General features: G+C 43.3%; 1 protein-coding gene across 29 annotated transcripts in view; it reads left to right on the forward strand.

Moving 5' to 3' along the window:
- The window catches only part of LOC134810163 (serine/threonine-protein kinase Nek4-like), a 232,505-nt gene that overhangs the window by 122,840 nt on the left and 94,731 nt on the right, over positions 1-14,934 (forward strand). For 20 of the 29 annotated variants that reach the window (XR_010157494.1, XR_010157492.1, XR_010157493.1 and 17 more), the window contains one exon: positions 260-309. The exons of the other annotated variants lie outside the window; for them this stretch is intronic. Coding sequence is in view for 8 of the 20 variants with exons in the window: in XM_063812052.1 (XP_063668122.1) it covers positions 260-309 (50 nt within the window). In the remaining 12 variants the exon portion in view is untranslated. The remainder of the gene's footprint in view (positions 1-259; positions 310-14,934) is intronic. 29 annotated transcript variants of the gene reach the window in all.

Consider the following 14,934-nt stretch of genomic DNA (forward strand, 5'->3'; position numbering starts at 1 on the left):
CCAGGAGGCGGAGGTTGCAGTGAGGTGAGATTGCACCACTGCATGCCAGCCTGGAGTGAGACTCCAGAGTGAGACTCTGTCTCAAAAATAAATAAAATAAAATAAAGCAAATGTTTAATTAATTTAAAACAAATGTTTAAAAAACAAGCATACACAAGGTCCACATGAGACTCACTGGTGAATTTGAGTTTAGCATACCCCGCTTAAAAACATTTCTAGGAGACGATTAAAGGATGTCATTCCTCTTTGTCTGTCACAGGTTTCTATATGCTGCAAGTGACAGACAAGTCTACTGGAACTGACTTTAAGGTAAAGCAGTTGTTCTCAACTTGGGCCTATTTAGCATCCTCGCTCCCCCTCCCCAGGGAACATGTGGCAACGTTTGGAGCATTTTTGGTTGTCCCAACTGAGGAGGGGGCGCTACTGGCATCCAGTGGCTAGAGGCAGACGTGCTGCTCAACATCCAGCAGTGCAAAGGACAGCTGCTGTGACGAAGAGTGGCCCAGTCCAATGTCAGAAGAGCTGAGGTGGAGAGGCCTGATGTGATGGCAGTGGCAGCTCAGCATCCCTTTCCAAGGAGAAAGGAATTCCCTCCCGGTAGCTTCTCCAAAGGAAGAGCACGTTTCTGGTTTCCCAGAAGTCCCAGCAAATAGCCGCCCAGCCTCACTGCCTCAGGAGGGTCTTGCTCACTGAAGCCATGCCACAGGGTGATACATGATTTAACTCAGTCATGGCCTGACACTGGAGCTGGGGAGCAGGAGGAGGGGGCCCCTAGAAAAAAACTGAGGTAGGCTCTCACCAAAAGAAAAGTGAATGTATGGGTACTAGCAGGGAGAGAAAGAGAGAGGTTTCCTCTCCTGACTGCAAAGCAGGGCTTCCATGGGACTATGCAACGAAATGTCTTTTGGGTGTTTTCTTTGCACAGTTAAGGAAATACTGCAGAACCAAATGAAAGCCATGTTGTGCCATTGGGGTCCGATTGCTCCAGTGCCACCAGACTATGGGCCCTCTGATGGGCAGCCTGAGCCTTCAAGGGGTATCTGGGGCCCAGAGTAACCCTGAGTGTCCAGAGTAATCCATTGGAACTAGGATGGATGCAGGAGTGCCACACTTCCCAAAGAATCCCTCTGTAGAACCTCAAGTCCTGCATGTGTGTGAGCCCATGTGTGTCTGTGTGTGTTGGGGTGGTGATGGAGGGAAGTGCTTTGGTTTCACCTAAAACCCCCAAACCTTTAGGATAACGATTAGCAATCTGCTCTTTCCCTTTTCTTTTCTATCCAACCCACCCCCATTAGGAATTACTGTACACAGTGAGAAATGATAGTAATAACTAATATCATTGCGTGCTTACTACGTGCCCGACACCTTAAATGCAAATGGCCACAAGGCACCTGTGGCAAACATATATTTTTATTCCCTTAGAAGGTGAGACAACTGAAACCGAAAGTGGTTATCTGAGACTAGTGCGTGGCTCAAGGGAATGGCGTGGAGGCAGAGAAGACATGGTGAATTGTTGCTCTAAATCAGATTAGATCACTGTGGCTCACAAACACAGTCCTGCTCTAATGAAGCTCTGTCTGGATGTGTCCTGCTTCAGTTAAGGATGTAGAAGGGGACATGTGGCCTGCCACTCTCAGGCTGGGGCTCCAAGAGCCAGCACCAGCACGTGATCTGCCTGCCCCCTCTGCCTCCTCCACAACGACTACCAACATGGTGATATTCCAGAGAAAGCTGCGCCATCAGTCAACCTGCATCCCAGGGGCCTCGGGCAGAGCAAGAGCAGACCTGAAATGGATAAGAACTGTGGGCAAGTGAAGAGTCTTTGGTAGAGGAAACTCCTGAGATCTTGCAGCTGTTTGCCATCCTAGAAGAGTGTAGTTATGCTGATAGATTCAGGGGACCTTGGGACTTTTGGCCTTAAATATTTGGGTCCCTAGAGTTCGCAGCTGAGAGGAGTGCATGGCAGAGTCTCCTTTGGTGCGCTGTTGTGCTAGCCATGGGACCCGTGTGCAGAGGATTTACAATGAAGCAGTGGTCGGGTGGGTCCCACCTTCCCACACCCCTGGGTTGCTGGGATTGGGGGAGTGGTGAGCATTGGAAGGAGGTACTCAGAGGGGAGAGGGCTTCAGCCTATAATCTGATATCTAGGTAGACATTTGCCCTATTGTGAAATAAATGAAGTAAGGATTTCTAGGATCTTTTATATGAAATAAAATTAGGCCCAGATGGTTTCACTGGTCAAATTTTCTAAATGTTTAGGAGAGAAACAATAACAATGCTATACAGAGTTTTCCAGATGATAGAAAAAAGGGAACACTTTCTATTATGAGGCATCTACCCTGAATATCAAAATCTGACAAGGAAAAGACAGGAAAATCACAAGATGCTTAATTCCCTAATAAGATATTAGCAAACCAAATCAACTGGTGTATAAAAAGGATAGAACATCATGTTCAGATGTGGTTTATTCTAGGGATTCAGAGTGGTTTAACTTTTGAGAGTCGATGTAATTCTTTAGATTACTAGAACAAAAGGGGGAAATCGTATGCTCATCTTGATAGATGAATAAAAAAATTGGACAAAATTCAGCACTCCTTCATGATAAAAACTCCCAGCAAACTAGGAACAGAAAGGAACTTTCATAATCCAATAAAGAATATTTACAAAAAACCCACAGCAGCAAACATGATACTCAATGGCGAAACATTGAAAACTCTAGGGAAAGCTGAGGCTTTAAACAAACAGGTTTAAATGGAGTCCCCAGAAAAGCATGTGTACTTGTGACACATGGGTACATATGCACACATATGAATGTTTCGGCTTCATAAATGCAGTGATAGTTTTCTTTCCGAAAAGACCCTGAAGACCAAGCCTTTGCTCACTTCTGTGTTGATTGAAACACTGTTTGAAATGTTGAAATCTAAGGAAACTTTGGCTAAACTCACAAAAACAAAACCAAACAGGCCAAAAAGAAATCAGATATCTGATCAGGACTCCATATTGTGAAGGTTTTTGTGGTCACACAAATAGTGCATTAGAATGAGTTCTCTCTGTGAAGTCTGATCTTTGAAACTTTAGTGGTGCCTTTGGTTCCTGAGCTCTCTTGAATAATGAAGAGGGTCTATAGAGTGTACATTTCATATGGGCCAGTGGTTCTCAACCTCGAGAAATGTCTGGACAAATCTCTTTCAAAGAAAAAAATTTCTGACAGAATCCCCCAGTGTTTAAATAAATTGTCATTGTTGTAGTACTTCAGTATGTACAGTCCCTAAAGCTATGCATAAACTCCATTTACTTTAATTTATAATTTTATAATTTATAGTTTATATAATTATATAATTTATATATTTAATGATCACCATTCTAACTGGTGTGAGATGGTATCTCATTGTGGTTTTGATTTGCATTTCTCTGATGGCCAGTGATGATGAGCATTTTTTCATGTGTCTTTTGGCTGCATAAATGTCTTCTTTTGAGAAGTGTCTGTTCATATCCTTCACCCACTTTTTGATGGGGTTGTTTTTTTCTTGTAAATTTGTTTGAGTTCATCGTAGATTCTGGATATTAGCCCTTTGTCAGATGAGTAGGTTGCAAAAATTTTCTCCCATTCTGTAGGTTGCCTGTTCACTCTGATGGTAGTTTCTTTTGCTGTACAGAAGCTCTTTAGTTTAATTAGATCCCATTTGTCAATTTTGGCTTTTGTTGCCATTGCTTTTGGTGTTTTGGACATGAAGTCCTTGCCCATGCATTAAAAAGTCAGGAAACAACAGGTGCTGGAGAGGATGTGGAGAAATAGGAACACTTTTACACTGTTGGTGGGACTGTAAACTAGTTCAACCATTGTGGAAGTCAGTGTGGCGATTCCTCAGGGATCTAGAACTAGAAATACCATTTGACCCAGCCATCCCATTACTGGGTATATACCCAGAGGATTATAAATCATGCTGCTATAAAGACACATGCACACGTATGTTTATTGCGGCACTATTCACAATAGCAAAGACTTGGAACCAAGCCAAATGTCCAACAATGATAGGCTGGATTAAGAAAATGTGGCACATATACACCATAGAATACTATGCAGCCGTAAAAAATGATGAGTTCATGTCCTTTGTAGGGACATGGATGAAGCTGGAAACCATCATTCTCAGCAAACTATCACAAGGACAAAAAACCAAACACGGCACGTTCTCACTCATAGGTGGGAATTGAACAATGAGAACACATGGACACAGGAAGGGGAACATCACGCACCGGGGCCTGTCGTGGCGTGGGGGGAGTGGGGAGGGATAGCCTTAGGAGATATACCTAATGCTAAATGACGAGTTAATGGGTGCAGCACACCAACATGGCACATGTATACATATGTAACTAACCTGCACGTTGTGCACATGTACCCTAAAACTTAAAGTATATTAAAAAAAAGTGGTAATGGGAAGGAGGGACTTTTACTGTAAAAAAAATTATATATTTAAATTTATAAATTTAAAAATTCTGCAAGTACATAGACTCTATACCAAAATCACTGCTCTTAACGTGAATCTGGAATGGACTGTTAAGGTTCAGTTTCTTTTCTATTTTTAATTCAGGATGACCATTTTAATATCTTCTGCAAAATGATGCTATTATTCTGCCATTTCTCTCTATTCAAACCACCAGCAAGCTTTCCTGTAACACTCTGATAGGTCATCTGGCCAGTGGTTGGCTCCAGGTATCATTAGGTCCAGGGTGGGCAAGCTGTAGCTTGTGGGCCAAACTCAGCCTGCTACCGGTTTTTGTAAATAAAGTTTTATCAGAAGACAGCCATGTCTGCTTATTCATATTTAGTCTGTGGCTGCTTTCACACTACATCAGCCATCAGGTAAATGTGACAAAAGCCAAAAAGCCTGCAAAGTCTAAAGTATTTACCATCTGGCCCTTTACAGAAAAAGCTTACTGACCCCCGATTGACAGGATAAGCTCTATTCTTTTATTAGCTCATTGCAATTAAGGTAGTACTTTTTGACACTAATACCCTCATAAAGCCCAATGCAGAAGCAAGCATTGATTATATCAAGGGACAGTACTTGGTAATGGGGTAGGCATTCAGATCACTCAGGATCGATTTACTGATTATAAATTATGTTTCTGGAGCAACTTAGACCACTTCACACTACTAGATGCTAAGTATTTAGCATTGACATAAAGTTAGAGGTGCTATGGTGTGAAAATGTCCCCTCCAAAATAAAGGTGTTGCCAATGTGATAGTATAAAGAGGTGGGACTCTATACCTTTAAGAGGTGATCAGGCCATGAAGGGTCCTCTTTCATGAATGGGATTAGGCACCCTTGTAAAAGGGCTTGATGGAGGGAGTCTGTGTCTTTTTGTTCCTTCTGCCTTCAGCTATGTGAACATGCAGCAGGTAGGCCCTCACCACATGCTGGCACCTGGATCTTGGACTTCCCAGCCTCTGGAACTGTGACAAATAAATTTCTGTTCTTCATAAATTATCTAGTCTCAGGTATTTTGTTGTAGCTGCACAAAACAGATTAAGACAAAAGGGAATAATTGCTGGGGGACAGTTGTGAATGGAAAAACACACTTACTCCCCTCACATAAGCTTAGCAGGATGGATGGCTTTACGTAAGTGAGGTGAGATGCAACAGACATCATGGGATCCCACAATAGGGGAAGTCGGGAACAGAAGAAGCACCTGGGAAGAAATCATGTTTGAGCTGAGACTTTGCGTATGTGTAGGAGTTAGATAAGCCAAGAGGATAGGAGGAAACTTCCAGGCAGGATACAGAGCATGTGCCCAGGTACATTCTTAAAACTTTTGAGGAATGGAAAAATGAAGATGTCTATGGATACATTGGCCACATACATCTGAGTGATTTGCACACTCTGACTTTCAGCTATTTATGTTTTTGGCCAGGGTTCCATGTTAGAATGTCGAGATAGCATCTCTGGGATAGTTCGTTGCTGGACATGTATTGACATTAAATTCCATGTTTTCTTAGTACAGGAGAAGAAGTTTCGCTTTCCTACCCACCTTGTTCCTACACAGTCTCAAAAGTAAAAGCAGACAGACCAGTCTGTATTTGCCAAACTCTTTCATGCTCTGAGCTTGTAATATATTGGCCTATTTTTCCTTTTCCCCAAAGAAGGAAACTTTGCTCTCATATTTCTTTTTATGGTGAGACAAACTCATACGTACATATTTCACAGGAGTTAAAAAAATACCTAATTTCAAGTCTCAGAATATTCCTTAGTGATACTTTCTCCTCTTTCCTCATCTAGACCAATTAGATACAAATGCCCTCAATGGAGTGTGGAAAGAATATGTTATTCTGCAAAGGGTTTATTTTAGAAGGAATGTGTTAAGAGTGAGAGCTGTTTGGTTAAACCTGCTTAATGGCCGTGTGCATCCTTGCTCATGACAAACCAAGCACAGTCTCTTTCCTGGAGCTGGCACAAGAAGGTGCTGGGAGGTGGGTGTTTGCAAACCAGTTCACGTGAAAGTGCCTAATTTAATGAAATCTGTGTTAAAGCATGGCTCCCCATGTCCCCATGGTAAGACAGTCCTGAGCCAGCTGGCTCTCTGTCCTGTGTGCGGTGGTATCCTTGATGGGAGCCTGTGGAAACTGGGTGCAGAGAGCATGATTTCAATTCCTGGCCTGGTTCCATGCAACCTGCTAAGGTCCTCTGGACAAGTCATTTTATACATTTGGGCCTGAGGTGTTTGCACCAGATGATCACTAAAGTCCCTTCTGGCTGTAGCATTCTGTGAATGAATCTATTGAATTTGTTGAAAATCCCTAGACAGATGGAAATGGAGGTTGAAAGTTTATTTAGTACAGCATTTTATGGGGGAAATCAGCACAACTGCAAGCCCTCCTCGCACTGCTTGCTGCTGCCATTTAAGCTAGTCACCTGTTTAACAATAGTAATAATTTGATTTGATCTCAAGGACAATTGAGATTGAAGGAAGGTTGTGCATTTGAGTGTCTAAAGGATGACATCCATGTTTGTAACTCCTCCCCCCTCAGAGCTCTTGTCTGAAAGACCACTGTTCCAGAACACCTGGGGCTTCTTTACCTGAGTATTATGCTATTCTCATTAAGCACAAGAACATGCAACAATTACGTAGAAGTGTGCGTGTGGGGAAAATTCAACACATTTCACAAGGGAATGGCGAGGGAGTGGGTATACAAAGCCGGCTTTGAACCTGCAAACCCGGGCCAGCCAACATGTCACAGGTGAGAGCGTGTTAGTGAGAGGGTGATGACAGTTCTGGGACCATTAATTCATGGATCCTCAGATACACTCGGGCAATTGTTCTGGGTTTCCGGGAGGTGCGAGGGCGTTCCTCCTCCAGGGCGCGTGCAGGCCACGCTGAGCAGCCCTGCTGAACGTCTCCCGGTGTGCCGTCTCTCTGTTTCTCTGTTCCCCTTTCCATCTTCTCTCTTATGTTCCTACTCGTCCTTTCTTCCTGACTTCCTCCTTTGTTCCAATGTGATGATTATGGACGAGTTAGAAAGAGGTAGTAAAACAAAATGAAGATAGTCTATTCGAATATTTGGCCACCACCACTATAGCATAATATAAAATGCAGAAAAACCAGTTGGCAACTTCTCATTGATTTGTAGGCCGTATGACGCCCCAGGTGTCATCAGGGCAGGTGGAGAGTGTCTCCTGCATCGTGGAATAAGTATGAAGCTTTGGCTCCGGCAATGACCACAGGACGTGGCATAAAAATGAATTTTTGTGTGGGGTAGAAATCTTTCCTGTTTGTGCTAAGAGCATTTGTCCCTTGTTATACACATAACACATATACAACCTCCCCCACACCCAACACACACGCAGCACATCCAAATCCAACACACCACACACACATACACATATGTACACATCCAAAACACATTGACACCACACAGACTCCACACACCACACACACTCAACCACTCCCCACAAACTCTAAACATATAACTAACACACCACACAACACACACAAGCCTAATGCACCAGATAAACATACATATATGCACACACACACCCAATACACACACTACAGCCAAACCCAACACACCACACACACATACACATATGCACACATGTACACATACCCAACACAGACACAGCCAACACACATAGACACCACACACACCACACACACTCAACCCCCTCACAAACTCCCAACATATACCCAACACACACACCACACATGTACACACCCCAAACACATTGACACCACACACCACACACACTCAACCTCTCCCCACACAGACTCCTAACATATACCCAACACACACACCACACAAAACACACAAACACAATGCACCACACAAACATACACATAAGCACACACACCCAACACATACACCACACCCAAACCCAACATGCCTTACATACACACAGATATGCACACATGTTAACACACCCAATGCACATACACACCACGTATATATTTTACACACCACACACACTCAACACACCATACACACAAACCCCCAACATATACCCAACACACACCACACAACACACACAAACCCAACACACACATACACACACAACACACACCCAACACACACGCACACAACACACACATACGCACATGCATACACACATGCAATACACATACACACCACACACACGCTCCACACACAAACCTCCACTATATCCCCAACACATGCACCACACCACACACAAACAACACACCAAACACACATACACATATAAACACACATACCCACACCCAGCACATATACACACCACACACCCTCTACACACCACACACAAACCTCCAAATATACCCAACACACACACCAACCCAATGCATTACACACACATATACAAATATACACACACTCAGCACACACACCCAACACACACTGACATCCCACACACTCCACAACAGACTGCACACACAACCCCCCCATATACACACCTAACACATACACACACACCATACCACATGTATCCACCACACATGTACACATGTGCACGCACACACCACACGTGTGTGCCCACTCACAGCCGGATGGGGAAAAGCAGGCACAGCCAGTCAGGGGTGAGCAGCTGAAGAACCCTGATGGGAGCAGGTAGCCTGGAGGGACGTGGGGTTAACTCTTTCCAAATAAGGAGCTTTCCAAACTGCCATTTCCGTATTCTAAGGCTTGACAGCTTTTGAAAGGATGAAAAGAGCGTGTATTTCCCAGAAATCCTTCATGTGACTATTTGCTTCATTTCATTGCCTCAGAACACCAACAACAAAAAACCCACTCACACCCTTGCTGGTGGTTGCTACAGTGCAGTTGGATGCAGGCTTTTGTTCAGAAGTTTGCAGCAGTCCGGGAAGGAGGTTTTCTTCCTCCCGGAGCTGACAAGGCCTGTCTTCAGCACCAACGTGTCTTCTGGCCTTGCCAATAAAGAAGTAAGAAGCCACTGTGAAAAAACCATCATTCTCAACAATAGGCCAATAAACGGTTGGCAGAAATGCCATGCGCGCCCCTCCGAGGACGGGGCAGCGTGTTTGAAGAGTCACCATGGTAGTGATATTTTATGAGCATGAGTCACTTGTCTTGTTTTTCAGGGAGCGCTTTGCTCGGCCCATCTCTTTTAGTACATTTCCATTTGGTGTGGTTTGGCTGCTGAGTGCAGTGTGGCAGCAAGTTACTTAAAAACATTTCACAAAAAGCCAGATTCCCCAACGCTGGCATACCTGTGGACCACATAGATGGCTGTAATTGCAAACAGCTGCCCACCCACCCACGGAACAGTGAGAGGTCATTTTAAAACATGTTAAAAATAGCCTGCCCCAGGAGCGGCTGGTTCATTTGTTGATTCAAAAATATTTGCCACCAAGAAGCGTGTTCTGAACATATACTCCAGTTAACATTTCAGAGGTTCACTCAGGACTAGTCCAAGGTTAACTTTAGTCCAGTTGCTCTGTGTATCCATGGATTCAACTAACCACGGATGACAAATATTCAGGAAAAAAAAACAATAAAAAATAACAACACAACAATAAAAATAACACAAATTAAAAGAATGCACTATAAAACTACTTATATAGCATTTACATTATATTAGGTGTTATAAGGACTTGAGATGATTTGAAGTATACAGGAGGATGTGTGTAGGTTATATGCAAATACTATTTTATATCAAGGACATGAGCATCCATGCATTTTGGTATCCAAGGGGGGCCCTGGGACCAATCCCTGGTGGATACCGTAATTAATAATGATGATGATGGTGATAGCACATATTTATGGAGCACTTCCTCTGTGTGTGGTGCCCTCTCGGCATTGTGCGTGCACTAAGAGCCCTCACACCCCATGAGCTGAGTACTGTCCTGCTTCACACCTGCATGGGAATTTCTGAGAGGTGCTAGGAAGGCTGTACAGTGTAAAAATATCTCCCTTCTCCATTTGACAAGTCGTGTTTGTTAGTTTAGAATTACCATAATAAAGAGTGTTCCTCAACTAGTCTTTAAGGTGCCCTGAAAATAGAAAGAAAGTAGGAGACAGAGGGAAAAAGGGAGGAAGGAAAGAATCAGGGAAGGAGGAAAAGAAGGAAAGAAGGAAGGAAAGAGAGAAGGGAGGAAAGGAGGGAGAGAGGAAAGAGGAAGGAGAGAAAGTTCTAAAGTCAACTCAGTTTTTAAGGACTGTTAAACAGGTTTGTTTCTGTGGGACTTCTCAGAGCCTTTATTGTGACTTGGAGAAGGTTGGCATATGCAGTGTTTCCCAGACTTGACTTCTGATCCATTATTTCTAGGGCTGGTCTTGATGACTCCATGTTAGAATTGTCCCTGTGGGTGCTACACAGCGCCCTCAAGAGGCAGGCCTCTTTTAAATGCATGTGACCCTAGGGAATTCTTCACACCTGCGAGGCAACTGGTTTCACTTACATTTTTTCTTCACAACGGTAGAGGCATGGGATACTTAGGTAAGATTGTCCCCCTCTTCTTGCAGTGTTTATGGAGCACCTACTCTCTGCTAGGGAATTTGGAGAAGATATACCTTAATAAGGTTTGTGGGTGTGTAGAGGTACTGAAAAAATGGGCAGAGTTATGAAAAAAGAATAAAAGGGCATTCCTGAGTCTTAGCAGATTTTTGTAAACATGTGCAAACTAACCAACAATCTAGTAAGCCATACAATTTTGCCAACCTATAAAGGGTTGGTATCACCAAAGCATATATACAAAAGCCCATATAAAGTATTTTAATTGATCAGTGCTAAAAATATCATTAGAAAAGTTATCTGACCTGTTATATTAAGTTGATAATAGTAATGACTAGGGTGATAAATAAAAACAAATACATGGTAAACATAAATATATCATTTTATTTAATTTCCCAGTCACCTTCTGAGATAGGACAAGTAGTGAATTCATTTCACAAGTGACCTATCACAAAGTTATTTACAAAAACCAGTTAGGATAGTTTATTTATAGTGTGTTAAAGAAGCATTGGGAAATCAGCTAACATCATTTGTACATCTGTGAGACTTAACAGCTTTTCCTAGACATTTGCTCAATGCCAGCACTGTCTTCTGCAGGGCATGAGGCATATAAATAGAACCTAATGGGTGCAAGGGGCTGGCGGGGGGCTTTTGGCCCATTTTATTTGTTTGCTGACTTTACTGTACTCACATTAAAGATTACTGCTTTGACTGGTTCCTTAATTTTGAGATAACTGCATTAGATCTTAATTTAACTTTCTGCCTCAGTATATGTGTTTGCAATAGAACTTGCAAAAAAAAAAAAAAAAAAAAAAAACAAGGCAAAACCAAACTGAAACAAACGAGACAGGAAGATGTCACGGTGACTCAAGTACACGTCTCACGGTCCTGCCTGTAACAACAACAACATAAAGTAGCTTCGAAATAAGTCATTATGAGTCGCAGGGGGAAATGAACTGACAGGAACTCATAGTGTTTTAGCTATAAAGAGGCTATGTTTCTGTCCATGGAGGGAACAGGGTGTTTCTTTCCCCTTTTTCTCAGGTGATGTAAAAAAATAAATTTATATTTAAATGCTTATGCTTTAATTTGTCCTTTGGTCTTTTCTTGTTCAACCTCATTAAAAACAAGGGCAGAAAAATGACCAAGTTACCAAACATGCAGTCACTCTAATAAAATCCGACATGTGATTCAAGCAGAGAAGGATTGGTTGAGTGGAGACCTAGGCCCCAGCTTCCCAGCTGTATAGATTTGAGCGAGTTGCCTATCCTTGAAACTTCCATTTCCTTATCTAGAAAACAGTCCAGGCCTTGTCTACCTTGCAGGACGGCTGTGAAGATCAAATGGATAATTACTTAGTTGGTTAGTTAGTATCCTGCTCTTTTCCAAAAAAATAAAGAGAAAGATGTCAAGCGATTGCCTCAGTAGATGGGCTTGCTTCGAGACTAGAACTCACTGCAGACATGTAAAGCACTATTACTCATCAAGTCCGTAGAAGGACAGAATGCTAAACAAGACTAGAATTTATACCTAGAGCCCTAGATACTGGAAAAGACAGCCTCATCACAAGTGGGCTTCACTCCTGCTGAAGTTCTTCATGATTTATCCAGTATTGCAGAAAAAAATAGATTATTTTGCATCTCAGGGGTCAGGAGGACTTGAGAATTTAGCACCACGGAAGAACTGCAGAATCACTAGTCTCTCAGTGCTGTGTGCTTAGAACCACACTGCTTTATCAAGGCGTGGATCCTGATGCTTTTTAGTGTCCATCTTCCCTATTAAACTGCAGGAGTCACTGAGGCAGGTTCCAGGTCTGTTTTGCTCACTGTGGGGTCCCTGGAGCCTACTGTGGCTGGCACATGGTAGGCCTTCAATAGTACTCCTTGAATAAAAGACTAAATGATGGAGCGACCCAGCACATCTGCCCCTCCTGCTTCTCAATGGGCTGCACTGGAGTAAGGTAGCAGGCTCAATCAAGCAAGAGCTCACTACTAACTAAAAGGTGGGAGGGCGAGGCCCAGTGAGGTGGCCAGGCAAGTTAGACAGAGCCCCCACTCTGCATGTACCCCTGGCTGGATGCCCTTCCTGCACTCTGAGGAATGTACATCTGCTCTGGCCATGCTCGGTTGAACTGAAATTATAGTATCTTGTTCCACGCTTCAAACAGAACCAGTGTGAATGGCCTTCCCGATAGCTGTAGTCAGTGGAAAAACTGAGCAATGTGGCCCAGCTTGTGGCCCGTGAACCTTCAGCACAAGCACATCAAATAGATAAGACCCCAATTTTTGTCTACATGGCAAAAATGCATTGGGATCCATACATCACACACGCAGGTATATGCCAGCGTGAATGGTTGAGACATGTTAAGGAATCAATTAAGTTAGGGACATAGCTGATGGAGTGAATGAGGTTCTGACACACACACACACACAAAAACACAGCCAGGCGGGGCGCCGTGGCTCACGCCTGTAATCCCAGCACTTTGGGAGGCCGAGGCGGGCGGATCATGAGGTCAAGAGATCGAGACCATCCTAGCCAACATGGTGAAACCCCGTCTCTACTAAAAATACAAAAATTAGCTGGATGTGGTGGCGCCGGCCTGTAATCACAGCTACTCGGGAGGGTGAGTCAGGAGAATAGCTTGAACTCAGGAGGCAGAGGCTGCAGTGAGCCAAGGTCGTGCCGTTGCACTCCAGCCTGGCAACAGAGTGAGACTCCGTCTCAAAAACAAAACAAAACAAAACAAAAACACAGCCAGAAAAGTGGTGACCGGCTCTCCTGATAAAACATTAGTGTGTGACAGACACATTGTTTTCTGATTTGGAAAATAAGGACTATGGAAAGTAAGGGACGTGAGTGGGCAGGGGAACTAATATCATGACAATATTTCACTTTGAGCTAAAAAAGCTCCTAATTTCACTAAATTTTTTCAGCATCTGCAATATCTAGGAATTATGCATAAATAGATACGCCTATCTAATTTGGGTAGGAAAAGTTTCCCCAAATTGAAGGAAAAGTAGATTTAAAATGTTTTCAAATAAAGAATTCAGATATTCTGCAGTTTCCAAAACCAAATTAAAGTGTCACAAAGGAGTCTGGGTGCAGTGGCCCACGCCTGTAATCCCAGCACTTTGGGAGGCCGAGGTGGGTGAATGACTTGAGATCAGGAGTTCGAGACTAGCCTGGCCAACATGGTGAGTCCCCCCCATCTCTACTAAAAATACAAAAATTAGCCAGGCGTGGTGGCACACGCCTTTAGTCTCAGCTACTCTGGAGGCTGAGGCACGAGAATTGCTTGAACCCAGGAGGCAGGGGTTGCAGTGAGCTGCAATTGTGCCAGTGCACTCCAGCTTGGGAGACAGAGTGAAACCCTGTCTCAAAAAAAAAAAAATAAAAATAAAATAAAATAAAGTGTGTCACAAAGGAAAGTAACTCAATTACACAAATAAAGTGGTCACTACCTAATTGTTACTGATCCTTTCAGAAGGAACATTTAATCGTTAGATGTTTATTCTTCCTTTGACAGCCAGTTCCTGGTGGAAGCCATAGGCTCACTGCCTGCTCTTATCTTAGTATTATTTCTTTTAGAAATGAAACGACTTAGTCTCTGAAGGAATACATTGCATTGAAATGAACCAGGCAAAAGGAACCCAACAGTTACTGTCTTTGATCAGGGCACAGAATATTGCTTTATGCTAAAATGAGACGTTTACGGTGTCTTTACTTATGTGACTTAAGAAACGAGGGCTGTGTTGAATATCATAACGTAAATAAAAGACATTCTTAGATCGTATCATTTTAGGAATGCCTTGTTGCAGGCAAATGTCAACTGCCAGAGAAATGAAGATAGATTGAATGGCCTAGGAGGCAAGCCAGCACTGTGCCAGCCAAGGGCCAAGCCAGCCACCACACAATTCGATCCTGGCCTGGCTTTTCCCTAAGACCGTTCCCGCCGCTCCCCTGTCCTGGTGCCTTAAGGGAGAGCCGTAT

The sequence above is a fragment of the Pan troglodytes genome, chromosome 5 (assembly GCF_028858775.2).
Source record: "Pan troglodytes isolate AG18354 chromosome 5, NHGRI_mPanTro3-v2.0_pri, whole genome shotgun sequence".
In the NCBI taxonomy this organism is placed as follows: Eukaryota; Metazoa; Chordata; class Mammalia; order Primates; family Hominidae; genus Pan; species Pan troglodytes.